The sequence below is a fragment of the Gracilinanus agilis genome, chromosome 3, assembly GCF_016433145.1.
Source record: "Gracilinanus agilis isolate LMUSP501 chromosome 3, AgileGrace, whole genome shotgun sequence".
Classification (NCBI taxonomy): Eukaryota; Metazoa; Chordata; class Mammalia; order Didelphimorphia; family Didelphidae; genus Gracilinanus; species Gracilinanus agilis.
This window is the reverse complement of record NC_058132.1, coordinates 464,779,579-464,796,374: the sequence shown is the minus strand read 5'-3', so window position 1 is coordinate 464,796,374 and position 16,796 is coordinate 464,779,579. Positions and strand designations below refer to the sequence as shown.

Sequence of the window (16,796 nt, the reverse complement as noted above, 5' to 3'; positions counted from 1 at the left end):
GGGGGGGGGGGGGGAGGAAAAATCCAACAAGAATTTAGACAGTGGAAACAACTAATTCAGCTGACTGATTCAGCTGGTTCCTTGAGGGAGGTTCAGAGTATGTGTGGTGGGCATAACCAAACACAGAAAAGTCATCGAGCAGAATGAAGTCAGCAGAAACAGAACTGCATACACACTGACTACAACTATGTAAACAAAAATCAAGAAAGGAAGGAAGGAAAACAAGGCCAAAGGTGGCTGATCTTTAGCCTGGCCTGTGGGGGACCCAGAACAAAAAGCATTTTCTTTGGCTTCTTTGTCTTTGGTTTAGATGGCTTGGTTTATTCCGACTTGTTTAAGGATAAATTTGGGATAAGATTTTTTACCCCTTGTTCTGTTTGATCATTTGATTTCTTGTTTATAATTTTATGTAAAATATACAGTTTTAAAAAACGTAAAGGGGAAAAAATCATCAACCCTCAAAAGATAGGAGACCCTGTTGTTGAGTCTTCTCAGTCATGTCTGACCCTTCGTGGCCACATTTAGGGTTTTCTTGGCAAAGAGACTGGAGTGGTTTGCCATTTCCTTCTTCAGCTCATTTGACAGATGAGGAAATTGAGGCAAATAGGGATGAGTAATTTGCCCAAGTAGTGTTTTGAAACCAGATTTGAACTCTGTTCTTCCTGACTCTACACCCAACACTCTGTCTACTGCACTGAATATAGCTTCATAGGAGATCTAGTAATAGTTAATTTGTGAGGCATCAATTTGTTCTCTTGAGACATCACCAATGCTTTCTTAATCAGTAACAGAAATAAATCATGGATGCTACTAAAATTTAAACTGACATACTGATAATGCCATTGTTTCATAGTGAGACCCTGAAGATATCCATGACTATGTAAGGCAACATGTCCTAGATTGGTGCACAAAGAACAATGGATTAGAAATCGGTGGACCTTAGTTTAAGTAATCTCTGTTCTGTAAATGAATACGTGGGAAACTTCAGGCAAATGATTTAGCCTCTCTGGGCCTCTCCATTGAATCATCTATGAAATGAGATTTTAGACTACAAGGAATTCCTGGATTACTAATTCTCAAACTTTTGATCCCAGGATGGCCCTTTTCACTCTTAAAAAAAGAAGATTCCAATATGGAAATGGGTTTTGAGTAATAAGACATGTATAAACAAATGGAATTGCTTGTCACCTCCAGGAGAGGGAGGAAAGAGGGGAGAGAGAAAACATGAATCATGTAACTATGGAAAAATATTCTTAAAGATAATAATAATAATATTATATTTGTTATGATGTTACATATAGCATATATTATATATGTGTTATGATTATAATATAACATAATTTAAATAAGATAATATAAAAAATAAAATAATGTGAAAAAATGAAAGATACCCCAAAGAGCTTTTGTTTGAGTGATATATCCATCATTAGAAATTATTATAAAAAGTTATTAGAGGGCAGCTGGATGGCTCAGTGGATTGAGAGCCAGGCCTAGAGACAGGAGGTCCTAGGTTCAAATCTGGCCTTAGACACTTCCTAGCTGTGTGACCGTGGGCAAGTCACTTAACCCCCATTGCCTAGCCCTGTATCAAATAAAATTAATATAAAAGGATATATATATATATAAGATATTAGGGTTTTAAAATTTTTTTGTTATTAGAAATTACTAGAAAATTAGTTATTAGAAAATATTGAGTAGTAGAAATTTGTATTAAAAATTAAAACATCTTAGTGATATTACAAAACCGAGTTTTACTTCAAAGACCTCATGAAAAGGTCTCAGAAACTCTTAAAGGTCCCAAGACCACACGTGAACTATTGGGCTAGATTTCAATATTATTTTCACAATATTCCTTTAAGTCATGATATAAGCAATGTAAAATAGAGTAGAGTGTAGTTAAAACTCTAGAGACTGCTGAGAAGACCTAGCTTTCTGCCATAAGAACCAGTATCTGCAAAGCCCTGACTTACTCATCAGTCAGCAAAGCAGCCCATACATGCTGCTCATAATAGGAAGACCACTTAATTATATCAGAAAGTAATACTTGTATAAGCCAAATCTAATTGTTTGTCAACTCTTAGAGAAGGAAGAAGAAAAAAGGGAGACAACATGAATCCTATAACTTTGGAAAACTTATTTTTGGAAATTTGTTGTTAAAATAAAGATAAAACATTTTTTTAAAAAATAAAAAACAAATTTTTAGAAAGCACTAATATAACCTACATCAGAATATTTAACACCTCGAGGAATGCAGAGAGGAAGGAAAGGAGAGAATCTGAATCACAAAATGTCAGAAAACAATTGTCAAAAATTATTTCTATTATCTCTTTGGATCAAAGGGCAGGCAGTCTTTTAAAGCCCTTTGGACATAGTTCCAAATTACCTTCAAGAATGGTTGAATCAGTTCACAACTCCATCAGCAATGCATTAGTGTCCTAATTTTGCCACATCCCCTCCAACATTTATTACTTTGCTTTTATATTAGCCAACCTGCTAGGTGTGAGATGGTACCTCAGAGTTGTTTTGATTTGCATTTCTCTAATTATAAGAGATTTAGAATACTTTTTTTTTTCCTCAACCCTTAACTTCTGTGCATTGGCCCCTAGGTGGAAGAGTGGCAAGGGTGGGCAATGGGGGTCAAGTGACCTGCCCAGGGTCACACAGCTGGGAAGTGTCTGAGGCCAGATTTAAACCTGGGACCTCCCGTCTCTAGGCCCGACTCTCAATCCACTGAGCTACCCAGCTGACCCCTAGAATACTTTTTCATGTGTTTATTGGTAGTTTTTATTTCTGAACATTGCCTATTCATGTCACTTGCCCATTTATCAATTGGGGAATGGCTTGATTTTTTTCGTACAATTGATTTAACTCCTTATAAATTTGAGTAATTAGACCTTTGTCAGGGGTTTTTGTTATAAAGATTTTTTCCCAATTTGTTGCTTCCCTTCTAATTTTGGTTGAATTGGTTTTGTTTGTACAAAACCTTTTTAATTTAATGTAATCAAAATTATCATTATCAATTTTACATTTTGTAACATTTTCTTTCTTGGTCTTAAATTCTTTCCTTTCCCATAGATCTGGCAGGTATATTATTCTATGTTCACCTAATTTACTTATAGTTTCCTTCTTTATATTTAAGTCATTTACCCATTCTAAATTTATCTTGGTTTAGGGTGTGAGATGTTGATAAAAACCTAATCTCTCCCATACCGTTTTCCAATTTTCCCAGCAGTTTTTGTCAAATAGTAGGTTTTTCTTTGGATTTGACTTCTGACCTGACTTAGCTTTCAGCCCTAGATTTTCCTCTTCTCCTTTGGCTACTCATAACCCCAGATCCCTTGCATCTGACCCCTTCTCTCCATTCACAAAGCCACTTCCCTAGTTAATCACCTCTCACTCTTCATTCCCTCTCTCCTAAACTATTATAATAGCACCCAAATTGGTTTTTCTGCTTCAGATCTTTACCCACCTCCAAACCTTCATCCATATACCTGCCAAACTGCTTTATCTAAAGCCCCAACCATCATATTTTGCTCAGTAAAAACCAGTGACTATTCTTTGCTTTTCCTCCCATAATGAACTTGTTTCATTTCTTTGCCTTTCTGTAAGCTGTCCCTCATGCTTGAAAATCACTCCTTCTTTTCTTCTACCTCAATAATCTAGTACTCCTTGAAGCTGAACTTGTAAATACTTTCTCATACATGAGACTTTCTTGGCCCCTCCTCTCTAGATGCAAATATTTTCCCTAAATGTGTTTTTTTAATATTTTTATTTATTTTATTTAAATTTTTTTATTTTATATATGTCTGTTTTATATTTTTACGTATTCATTTATATATGTTTATTTTATATATATTTACATGTGTACATGGACAGCTAAATGGCACAGTGGATAGAGTGCCAGGCCTAGACTCAGGAAGACTCATCTTGAGTTCAAATGTAATTGGGAAATACTTAGAAATAATTAGACCCAAAAAAAGTATTTAAATGTGTTGTTTTCTAAGTCAACATGAGCCTGCAGGCATCTTTTTTTTTTTTTTTTTTTTAATCCTTACTTTCTATCTTAAGAGTTGATACTGAGTATTAGTTCTAAGGCAGAAGAACAGTATGGGAGACAATTCTGATCAAATGACTTTCCCAGTCATCCAGCTAGGAAGTATCTGAGACCATGACAGGAATCTTTATATATGTTTTAGTGACCCCCATTTCTATTTGATTCGACATCACTGATCTAAACCAAGGACTTATAATCTAAGTTCCATGAACTTATTTTTGAAATGTTTTAATAACTGTATTTCATTATAGATAGTTTTTTTGTAATGTTGTCTATTTTGTTTCATGTACAACTTATTTTTGAAATGTCTTAACAACTGTATTTCACTATAGTTTTTTGTAATGTTGTCTATTTTATGTACAGCTTATAACCGAAGTTCCACAAACTTATTTTTGAAATGTTTTAATAACTATATTTCACTATAGATGGGTTTTTTGTAATGTCTATTTTCTTTTATGAACAACTTGTAATCAAAGTTTCATGAACTTATTTTTGAAATGTTTTAATAACTGTATTTCATTGTAGTTTTTTTGTAATGTCTATTTTGTTTTATGTAAAACTTATAACCTAAGTTCCATGAACCTATTTTTGAAATATTTTGATAACTGAATTTCACTGTAGTTTTTTGGGTAATGCAGTCTATTTTGTTTTACGTACTTAAAAAACATTATTCTGAAAAGGAAGTGTCTCTAAGTTTCACAAGCCTACCCAAAAGGGCCCATGACAGGAAAGCCCATTATCTACACAGTTCACCAGTAAGCTTCTGGTAAATGAAAGATACCTACCAGAAGAAATATGAATGATCGCATCAGCTTTATTGAAGCAAGATACCTCATCTTCAAATCCTATTGAGAACATGAAACACATGACTTTTCGGTTCCATTTTACCCAGGAGATGAGATTAGGTCTTGGTTTGATAAGAATGACTCACAGCTCTACAAGTTACAGAAAAGCAAGTAACTCAGAGAACATCCTGCCTTTAGGTTTGCTTTACCGTAGTTTATTGCCGTGGCCTCAGCCTGGTAAAGTCATCAGGGCAGATGGCTAAATGAGGTTGGGGATAACTGGCACGCGAAGGCTTCCCTCGACATATTGGGTAGAAGAGAACGTGTGTTCCAGTGTCCACGTGGCGCTCTTAGAGATGGGTCATGCACTGCATCCCTTGACCATTGCCGGTCACCTTGACTTTTATATTACCGTTGGACTTTGTGAATCTGGAAGAGATTCAAGTCTGACTTGACTGAAACAATTAAACAACTGTCAGATAAATATTGCAGATATTATTCCCATCTTAAAGACAAGGAAATTGATACTGGGAGAGAGAAATGATTTGTTGGAAGTGGGATTCCGACCCGTGTCTTTGCCTTCCCGAATCCAGTGCTCATTGTACTACAGCACTTGAAAGCAAGGCATACATCATCAATCTTTTCCTCTCCTGGAGACCCTTATACAGGGGATGCTTACTGACACCAATATCTTAATAAATAATCTTAATATGAAGATTAATTTAAAAAACAGTGGTTAGGTGTAAAGGATTAAGAGATCCTCTTGAAGGCCTCTTGAAGGCATTTCTCTGAATCTTTATGAACTTGTACTCAATCTTCTAACTTTGCTGGAGTCAAAGTTGGCTCTATCCTCCTCACAGCCAGTAACAGAATCCATCAGAACTGAAAACAACCCTTCATTAATCTTCTTAACACCTTCTACCAGGCAGAGTAGGTTTTTTGTACCAAGTTAAATGAAACATTCTATCAACAGTCCAAACAATCCAAATAAATTAGGGAAGTTCAAGTCAGGGCAAAGAAGTGAGTAAACTTTGTCTTATCGATTTCCCTACGAGACTTATTGATGCCTTGTTACATCACAGTAATTTTTGGACACATCTTTCCCTTTCCTGTGTCTCTCCTGGCTACCCAGTGAGCCTTTCATCATAACAACAAAAATTTTTAAAAATAAAATCAACCTAAATGGGGACTGTGGCTGAAAGTATATGTAACATTCCACACCTGTGGTTCCTCACTTCTCCAAGGAAAAGAGAAAGATATTTCTTTGAAAAACAAATTTACTTATTTTCTGTTTTGATATCGCCTATATACATGTTTTTACATTTTGTTTTTATAGGGCATCATCACTTAAAATAAAGATAAAAATTTTAAAATATTTCTGTAAAGCTAATAGAAAAATAAGACATTATATTCAGGATTCTATATCCCTAGCAGGTACATTCCTTAATTTTGAGACCTGTACCTCATATTCCTGATGCTAACTAGCTCATCCCCCATTAGGAAAAGCACTGTGAACCACCCACATATGGCATTACCTACTCTATAGACCAGATTGTTGAGATCCAAGACTCGATACTTCTGAAAAGAGGAAAAAAAGACTAGAATTTCTGGTTTTTGTCTTCCTCTACATTGTTTCCCCTTTTTCTTTATCATCATTTTTTAAAAGAAAAAGAGCTTTGTTACTCCCCTCCTTTTTTTTCTTTTCCCCTAAATATTTCCTGTGGCAGGAGAAATGTCTAATAAAAACTCTGAAAGCATTTAAATCATTGGAAGTCTTCTAGAAGATTCTTATCCCATAGTGGGGGGTGATATTTTATGTGACAGAACCAAGCTTCCCCCAGTTTCCCCACATCAGAGATTAATTTTCTCTAGAAGGGGGGGAAAAAAAGCCTGTCTTTTAGATTTGATTAGCCCCAATTTTCTATTCTCCTGAGGACATAAAGAATCCCATCCATGTAGTATCAAAATCCCTCCAAGTTGGTGTATGTCCAAAGAGCACACAAGTCATCCAACCTGCCCTGCTGACCATTTTTCTATGGAAATGAGCTTGGGAAGTCTGGAAGGAGGTGACTAGAGTCCAAGTGCCATGGTATTCTTGTTGAATATCCTTGCTATGTTATGACAGCTTTTTGTTTATTGTTTAATAATATGAGTGCCTCATTTTATCCCAACTTTGAACGTGAACTAACAAGGGGCTGGTGTTAAACCCATCTCTCTACTTCCAGCCTAAATAGTGATTAAGTTTGGCTGTATTTTGACTACATTTTATAAATGACTATTTTAAGTCATGTAATTTTTTAAATATATATATATACATATATATCTTTTACTACAGATAATCATTCAAAACCAATGGAAATTGATGGTGATGTTGAAATTCCACCCAACAAAGCAACAGTCCTTAGGGGCCATGAATCCGAGGTATTCATTTGTGCCTGGAACCCTGTCAGTGACCTCCTAGCATCTGGGTAAGACCATGGCTGAAGCCTTCTGGATATCTCTTAAACGTCAGCATCCCCTGCAGACTCTGGGGATGCCTAATTGTATGATGGCTACATTTGGATTTCAAAGCCCTGGAGTGAGTCTCTTATTACAAAGTCATTTCGTTTACAAACTAAAATCCAAACCACTGCCTTTTAGGAAGTCTTTACTTCTGAAGCATAATCTCATCTGCTTAGTTCCAGATGTTTTTCAAATCTGTGGCAACATGATGGAGATCAGAAAGTTCTCTTTTGCTATGTAGAGCAGGAAGCTCTATATATGTTTAAAACAGGAAAAAAAGTCACAAATGGAAGAAAAAATTGGCTTTGTATCCAGAAAGAAATAGAAAGAATTATTCATCTCTAGGACCCAGACTTTAGAATAAGGTCACTTTTTTACACTTTCTTCAAAGATCTCTACACTATTTAAACATTAATGCCTCTACTGATGTACAGGCATGGATTATTATACAACCACCCTTATGTAAAGGAGTAACTATCTCAATATACTATGATGGAAATGTCCTTATTAACACTTCTCCCAAATATGAACCCATTCACCTAAAAGTTAGGGAAACTAATCCTAGATCAGCATGTTCATTAGAAGTTATGGTCATGGGCAGCTGAGTAGCTCCGTGGATTGAGAGTCAGGTCTTGAGACGGGAGGTCCTAGGTTCAAATCTAGCCTCAGACACTTCCCAGCTATGTGACCCTGGGCAAGTCACGACCCCCATTGCACACCCTTACCACTCTTCCACCAAGGAGCCAATACATAGAAGTTAAAGGTTTAAAAAATAAAATAAAATAAAAAAAGAAGTTACGGTCATGGGCAGCTGAGTAGCTCAGTGGATTGAGAGCCAGGACTAGAGACGGGAGGTCCTAGGTTCAAATCTAGCCTCAGACACTTCCCAGCTGTGTGAGCTTGGGCAAGTCGCTTGACACACACCCCCAACCCCCCATTGCCTACCCTTACCACTCTTCTGCCTTGGAGCCAATACACAGTATTGACTCCAAGAAGGAAGGTAAGGGTTTAAAAAAACAAACAAAAAAACGAAAAAGAAGTTATGGTCATACCTTTGCCAATGATACTTCCATGTTCTTTTCATTTTGTGCCCCACTAAAGAGGGGAGCCATCACCAAAATTAAGTCTCAGCGTAGACTTACAGCAGTTCACCTGAGATAAAATTTCCTTCAAAAAAATAAATTAGCATTTAAAATGAGTACATAAAAGTTAGGTTTATATATGTCAGAAAGGACACATCAAGAACTTTTATATAGAAAACAAAGGAAAAAACCCAATAGACCAATTGAGCAAGGTTTAGTTAAATGACCACTCAAAAACCACCCATTTTAAGAATGCTATTTCATTGTCTGACGATGCTCAACAATATCCCTTTCTCAAAAACCAGAAGCTAATGGCAGATGCATTTTCATTTTATAGGTCTGGAGACTCAACTGCAAGGATATGGAACCTTAATGAAAACAGTAATGGTGGTTCTACCCAGCTAGTTTTGAGGCATTGTATACGAGAAGGAGGACATGATGTCCCTAGTAATAAAGATGTAACTTCATTGGACTGGAATGTAAGTACCATAAAAGACATTTTAACTGCCCTGGAAAGAACAGTCTTTCTAGAGAGTTGAACAAATTATTGGTGAATATTTATTGTTTATGTCTTTCCCAATATGATTCTATTCTGACTTTCTCCTTTAAAAATTGATCTGGAAGCCAGCCTCCCTGTGGGACAGTTTGGCCCAGGTCAAACCACAACAGATAGTTTTGAAATGGATATCGTTTTATATTCAGATGAGGAAACGTAATGTTTCATTAGCGAGCAGATTTATGTATGTATTTGTTTATGAGTTATGCATGTGGCATATGCTGTTCTTCCAAGATTTTCTCCTCGTTTGAGTATCGATATCCTTTTCCTGCCCTCCCTCCTCGGATGCTTTGAAGCGTTTTCACAAATTCCGCAATTTCCTGACAAATTCTATATTCATCAAATCTATGAATTATATCCAATACGAACGTTATTGCCTTGGCTTGAGGGAGGCTAAGAGAAACCACATCTGTTTGAGCTGTCAAGAGTTGTTTTTGTAACATTCTGTACTACGTAATCTAAATGAAGTCATTAATTAGAAACACAGTATATGTCTTAGACAGCTTAAAATTTAGAATGCTACAAATGGGTTTTTATTGTTACACGGTGTTTCTGTGTGGCTTCTATTTTCACTGGACACCAGTGTCCAAAGTCATCAAATTTGATCATCTGACACAACTTTAATTCTTGCTTTCAAATGTGGACTGATAGGATGTGTTCTCATGAACATTTCTTTGAAATTATTTTTTGCTTTTGTTTTTGTTTTTTTTTCTGCAGAGTGATGGAACACTGTTGGCTACAGGTTCATACGATGGTTTTGCAAGAATATGGACAGAAGATGGTAAGTTGAATAGCCATCATCTTATTAAGGTGAAGCTCATGGGACATCCTCTGTTTTGATTGGTTGTATATGTATTATTGTATATGTATGTGATAATCTTGTATAGTCAGCATTTTTTTGTTTTTATATAACAGGTAACCTGGCAAGCACCTTAGGTCAACATAAAGGTCCCATCTTTGCTTTAAAATGGAACAAAAAGGGGAATTACATTTTGAGTGCTGGTGTTGATAAAGTGAGTATTAGAAAAATGTAACCCTTTGATCAGTGAGTGTCCTGATTTGTGAACTCTTGGCAATATAATGATTTCTTTGAATTCTAAAATTTCCCATTTTACCTGCCCAAAGACATCAAAAGAATTTGGGGTTCATTTATTCTTGTGGGTCTTGATCTCATCAAGTAGAAGAGATTAGATTACCCCTAAGAGGTTGAATAAATGCATTCCATATGATGAATTTTGAACAGCTTCCCAGTTTGAGGTACGCAACGCCTGGAAGAAAAGTGAAAATAACTGAATTGAACCCTCATAACTTTTATCCAGTAGATTATTTCAACAACAAAAAATGCTTTTCCACCAACCAACTAATCTTTTTCCCCCCTTGTTTAATAAAATTATGGATCTTTTTATAACAGTTAACTCAACTTCAAGTGTTATGGTTGTTTTGAATTTATATTTCAACCACTGATGCATTTGTGCTATTTTATCCTTAAGTCTCTACTTCCCTTAAAGAGATTTGTTCATTTAATTACATATTTGTTCATTAGAGAATGAGCCAAAAACTCTGATTTGCAGTGGCTGTACACGGTTTTCAGGGTTTGAGATATCTAGCAAGGCCTCCCTTCTCCCGACTGTTAACGTATTCATAGAGTTGTGGAGGCGCTGACTACTTCATCCACTGATTAGATGTGGGATTGCATTGTTCCGAACAATGAATATAATTGCCATATTTGTACAATATCATTGGGTTCATACTGGATATCATTTACAGAAAAGGTACTTTTTCAGTGCGTTGTTTTGATCTATTTTTTCTCAAAACTTGTGAATCCTCTGGAAAAAAGTATTAAGAACAAACCAAGCAAATATTCATACAAATTGGGCCTATTCTCAGAAGTATTTAATGTTTTTACTCTACTTGTGTGGCCAGTGCTCTATTTTTATAATTTTCAACCAGTTGGAAAAGCATTTTGAGTTGCTGATTTCTTTTCATTGTTTTAGCATTCAAGTTTTGAAAAATAAAATATATAACAAAATGGATCCATTTAGGGACATTAAACTATCATCAGATAATGTTCACTAAGCTTCCATATATGGATAACCCTACTGGTAAAAGTTATATTTTTTTAAAAAAATGCATTAGATATATCCCACCTTGTAGGAGAACAAATACTAAAACAGACAAAAACACAAACAGGAATATTGTGTAATTGTCACATGAATATGCTATGAGTCTTGAAGTAATGACATTTCCCCCCCCTTAATTCTCAATACAAGTTAAATTCTTAAAACAAAAGCATACTTCTAAGGTTGATTTTCTGGGTTTGTGTCCAAATTACAATTCACTTTTTTACTTAGCTACAAATATTTTACCTAAATTTTTCCTGAGCAATATAAATTCACAATAATAAACTTTCTGTTTTGTCTCCATCTCCTTCCTACAGAGGAATAAATTGAGACAGCCAAATTTTCTACTTGATGATTAAATTATTACCCATTAGTAAAATTATAATTAGATAAAGTCCCCATCGTGCATTACTTTTGGAAATAAATATGCACTTCAATAGACTTATTACACTATAATACAGCAACTTAGTGGAAAATAGCAGTAATTAAATAAATGGCATAATAGTAATAATTTGGAAAAGAACACTATTTAAGTGTAATGCAGTTTACAGGGATGCCTTGCCTACTTTCCCAGGGTGTTTATTTTATAACGTTTGACAGCTAAGTCTGGACTCAAATGTCCTAACGGTATTTTTCAAAATATTTGGAAATTGAAAAATGTTTTCTTTGCCCATCCACAATTTTATGCATTCATTGACTAGCAAATTACAACTATGTAAACCATACAACTCTATTATTATTGAGGTCTAAAAGATTATTTAATAATCCCCCAAATATATTATATTTATATATTTAGCCAGCTGGATATCCAATTAAGAACATTATTTCACTGGGGGGAAAAATTCTGTTAATTGGTCCAATTCTGATGCTATATTTGTAGACTATAATTTTTAAAACAGTTTTCCAAATGTTCTCCAGCCACCAATCAGTAGAAATTTTCCTGAAGTCCTGCTAAATAAGAGTTTTGTTATATGACTACAAGGTTGAGGCCCTGGGAATGCTTGGAAATAAAAATTTCAGCTAATTTAACTGAGTTAATTCCAGTTGGTCTTTCCTAGCTATCCTAAGGGAATGAAAGGATCACAGTTGATTTTGTTTTCCAAAAACATCTTGAAGCAAGAATTCTGTACTCCTCCCCTTTTTCTATTCTTTTGGTAGAAACAGTAAGTTACTTCTTAGTATAGCACAATGCAACTGCTTTATTATGATTTGACAATGTCAGTACAGTCAAAATTTGTAATCAGGAGGAATGTGAAAAATAGCTTTTTCTAGAGTCCTCCACTTTGGCCGGATTTGGTAGGATAATTCCTCCTTCCTACCCCGAACTTTGTTTTTATCAGTTTGGATGGACAAGTAAAAATTGTTGAATTTTAGTATTAGTTGTTTTTTTTTTTAATCCTGGGAAACAAGACAGAAATCTATAGCTTTCACCTGAGAAGATGATTTAAAACATGCTATTTCTTTTTAGCAGACTTTTTAGTTTCTCTAAAATGAACTTTCAAAGGAGCAAGATAACTAACTTCTTCTTTTGTTTCCGGAGCATAGACAACAATAATTTGGGATGCCCATACAGGAGAAGCTAAGCAGCAGTTTCCTTTTCATTCAGGTAATTATCATTTTCCTAGTACCCAGAAATAGATTTAAGAAATTAACTTTGCAACAGTCATCAACACCAAAGTGGAAAAGGGGGCCAGAACGAAAGTTTGTCTCGGGTTAAAAGGTTTTCTGAGCTTGCATGCCCTCCGCTCACCACCTGCTCAGAGGCTGGCAAAGGGGCAGCCGTCCACACCAAAAGCATGTCTTGATTTTCCTTGTGTTCTAGAAGAGGACTAGTCACCATCGGTCTTTACCTGTCCACAGACTTCATGGGACTTTCTTTCATATTTTTGGGTCACATGAAGCCTTATGGGGACATCTAGGTGTCTTAAGATTTTAAATTGTCCAAATCCCTTACTTTCATTTGATTCCCAGCCTCACCTTTTCTTTAAGCGATGGGTGACCCTTCAGCCAAGAGGTTAATTGATGCAACTTCCCTTAGAATTGTGTTAAGCAAAAGTATCTTAAAGGTGACAGAAGACATTACGCCTTTCTTTCCCTTAGGCACAGGCTTCTGTGAAAAGATTTTGTTTTCTCCCCAAAGGACTTGAGGTTGAATTTTAAAGGGACTCCTTAATAAATTAAGCTGGCGAATTGCCTAAATATGAACATTTTCAGATATCACTGTGCTATAATTTTATTAAGTTAACCACCTATTGGAGACTAATTCTAATCTTTTGAATTTTGAGAGAATCGGTACAGAAATGCAAAGAGTAATTCCCGAGAGCAGGACTATACAAGATTACCATGATTTGGAGGCATTTTTTAACTAGAGCCTTGTATATTTTTGTGGCCATAACTGAAGTCACAGAATAGATTTTCAGTTCCTTTTTCACCAGTCCCACAAGCCAGAGCAAGACTCATCCCCACTCGCAGGAAGGACTTACTGGGAGCACCAAATTTTTCTGCCTCAAAACCAGATTATGTTGGGGAAGGAAAGGGCTTAAAGAAGCCCCAGCCTGTGGGAGGTGAATTTTTATGAAGTTATTTGATGAAAGGAAAGAAGCTTTAGGGTTTAGTACCCAGGAACATGTTTAGAAATAGGACCAGAAACCCAGTGGAATTGCTTGTCAGTGGGGAAGGAAGAGGAGAGGGAGAGAACATGAATCATAGAACCAAAGAAAAATATTTAAAAAATTATATTAGAACGGGACCAGAAGTTTTCTTATTTGTATCAAATCAGACAAGAGTTGGAAATGAATATTCAGCAATATACCATTCTTTACTTTATTCCCTCCATCAATTTTTCTCTAGTGGAAGCAATATGTTTCACAACATGATGAATAGGGAAATATGTATTATATGATTATATGTGTGCAACCTATATTGTATTACCTACCTTCTTGGGGAAGGGAGACAGGTGGGAAAAAAAGACTGAGGCATAGATTTTTGGATATTGCTAATGGGGGAATTTGTTTCTCTTGGATAAACATTTATTATATTTATTACATATTTATTTTAAAATCACTATATTATTATTTCTATGTTTTACATGTTAATATAAAAAAATTTTTAAATAGTAACTAAAAAAAAAAAAAGAAAGAAATGAGATCTAAGTGGATAATCCAGGTTGAACAGTCCTTGAGGCCATCAGTTCAGATAGAGGGAAATTAGGTGGCACAGAAAATAGCGAGCCCAGCTTGGAAATTCAAATCTAATCTCAGACACTTCAACACTATATGACCCTGGACAAGTCACCTAACCTCATTTGCTTCCATTTCCTCTGCTCTAAAAATGAGCTGGAGAAGGAAATATCAACCCATTCCAGGATTTTTGCCAAGAAAACCCCAAAAGAGTTTTCTTGTTTTCTCTGTTAGGAATTTGCTCACATCCATTTGGACATCAAAAAATTCCTAACAGAGAATCTTAAAACCCAAGCACAAGAAATCTGAGCAGAAGATGGGTTTCTCATTAGGAAAAGAAGCTGGTTGGAGAAAATGATCTCCAGGGGCCAGTATAGCTATACAGCTTTGTTCCTTGAGTACATAGCCCAGGTTAGGGCAGGGTTGAGAAGGATGAGCATTTCTTGGGTGCCTACCATATGCCGGACACTGTACCAAAAAGTACTTTTTATAATTATTTTCTCATTTGATCCACCATATTACCATAGAGGGAACCCAGACAGCCAAAAGTTAGGCAGCTTGCCCAGGGTCTCACAGCTAGGAAGTGCCTGAGGTCAGATTTGAACCTAGGATCTTCCTGTCTCTGGACCCGGCTCTCCATCCACTGAACTACCTACCTGCCCTCTCAGCAAGCATTTATTAAGTACTTGGCATTTTACTAAGGGTCAGAGATTTAAAAAAAAAAATTCTCTGAGTGCTTACATTTTAATAATGGAAATGAAGATGAAAAGGGATGTGGAAATTTCATCTAGAGTAAATGGAATAACTTTAGAACAGAATTTTCTCTAGTTAAAGTAGGTGAGAGGGTTAAAGCGATGAACTGCAGAAGGTGATATTTGAGCTGAATCTTTTTTTAATAACTTACTTTTTCCAATTTACATATTTTTAAAAAATCATTTTTTAACATTCATTTTTTAAATTTTTGAGTTTTTAAGTCTTTTCCTCCCTCATTGAGAAGGCATGCAATTTATTATAGGTAAAAATGTGTGATCATACAAAACATATTTCCATAGGAGTCATGTGAAAGAAAACAGACCAAAAAAATAGGGGAAAAAAGTAAAAAACAGTATGCATCTATCTGTATTCACACACCATCAGTTACTGCTCTGGAGGTGGAAAGCATTTTTCATCACAATTCCTTCACGTTGTGTCGGAGAGCGGCATCCAAAAGGAAGGTCAGGGACTCCGGGAGGCCCAGGTGAGCGGTCTGAGTGCAGAGGACGTCCAGAATAAATGCAGGGAGATGAGAGAGGCCATGTCCACCCTGCATTCAGCCTATGAATGTGGCCGTCATCTTCATGGAGACAGTCACTGGACCCAATGCAGTGGATGGAACCACCAAGAGAGAAAATAGAGAGAGAAGGCCAGAGCCTGGAGGCCCCCGCTGAGAAGGCCTGGGGCCTAGATGAGGGCCCAGCAAAGGAGTCCAAGAAAGAACACTCAGATAGAAAGACAGAAGAATCAAAAGAAAGCGGGCTGTGAAGGAGCATATGATGAAGAGAACAAGCAGAGCGCATGTCCACCCACCCAAGAAATAGTATTTTCCTAATCTACACATTTTCATCTATGCATTTTCTATTATTATTTTCTCATTTATTACTATATAATATAATTAGTATATAAAGAGTATAATGAAAATAATATATGACATAGTATAATAATATGTTATTATACTACACATTTTATCTATGCATTTTACTATTATTTTACCATTTGCTACTATATAATATAGTATAATTAGTATATAAATAGTATAATACAATAATATAGCATAATAATACCATTATTATACTACTACACATTTCCATCTATGCATTTTACTATTGTTTATGTATAGATTAAAATTAATATACAAAATACTAAATATATTTATAAATTTGTATTAATAATAAACTAACAAAGAAAACTAACTAAAAGGTACTAGCCAGCTCACTCCCAGGAACCAAAGAAAGAGAGGGAGATGTTACAGCCAACTATAAAACAATAACATGACCATGCAAACGTGGAGGAGCAGGAGAGATTAAAGGGAATTTTGGAAAAACTAAGGACTTAAGGGAGATGAAGTCCATGTTTCAAAATCTCCATTTATATATCTACTACTATATAATATAGTATAATTAGTATATGAGTAGTATAATAAAAACAATATACAACAGTGTAATAATATACTATTATGTTACTATCTATTATCGTCTATGCATTTTACTATTATTTTACTATTTACTGCTATTTAATAGTATAATTAGTATATAAATAATATAATAAAAGTAAGATATAATACAGCATAATATAACAATATTACTTATCCTACTACCATTTTCATCTATGCATTTTATTATTATTTTATTAATTACCATTATATAATGTAGTATAATTAATATATAAATAGTATAATAAAAATAAGATATAATATAGCATAATAATATAATAATGCTTTTATTATATTATTACCATTGCACTTGCATTCTAGGCACTTTAA

At 35.2% G+C, this 16,796-nt stretch overlaps 1 protein-coding gene across 1 annotated transcript in view; it reads left to right on the top strand.

Annotated features, from left to right (window-relative positions):
• The window catches only part of TBL1X (transducin beta like 1 X-linked), a 288,121-nt gene that overhangs the window by 246,094 nt on the left and 25,231 nt on the right, over nucleotides 1-16,796 (top strand). Inside the window, exons 8-13 of the mRNA XM_044669273.1 lie at nucleotides 7,175-7,307; nucleotides 8,761-8,902; nucleotides 9,697-9,760; nucleotides 9,895-9,992; nucleotides 12,645-12,705; nucleotides 15,430-15,515. Coding sequence (XP_044525208.1) covers nucleotides 7,175-7,307; nucleotides 8,761-8,902; nucleotides 9,697-9,760; nucleotides 9,895-9,992; nucleotides 12,645-12,705; nucleotides 15,430-15,515 — 584 coding nt within the window. The remainder of the gene's footprint in view (nucleotides 1-7,174; nucleotides 7,308-8,760; nucleotides 8,903-9,696; nucleotides 9,761-9,894; nucleotides 9,993-12,644; nucleotides 12,706-15,429; nucleotides 15,516-16,796) is intronic.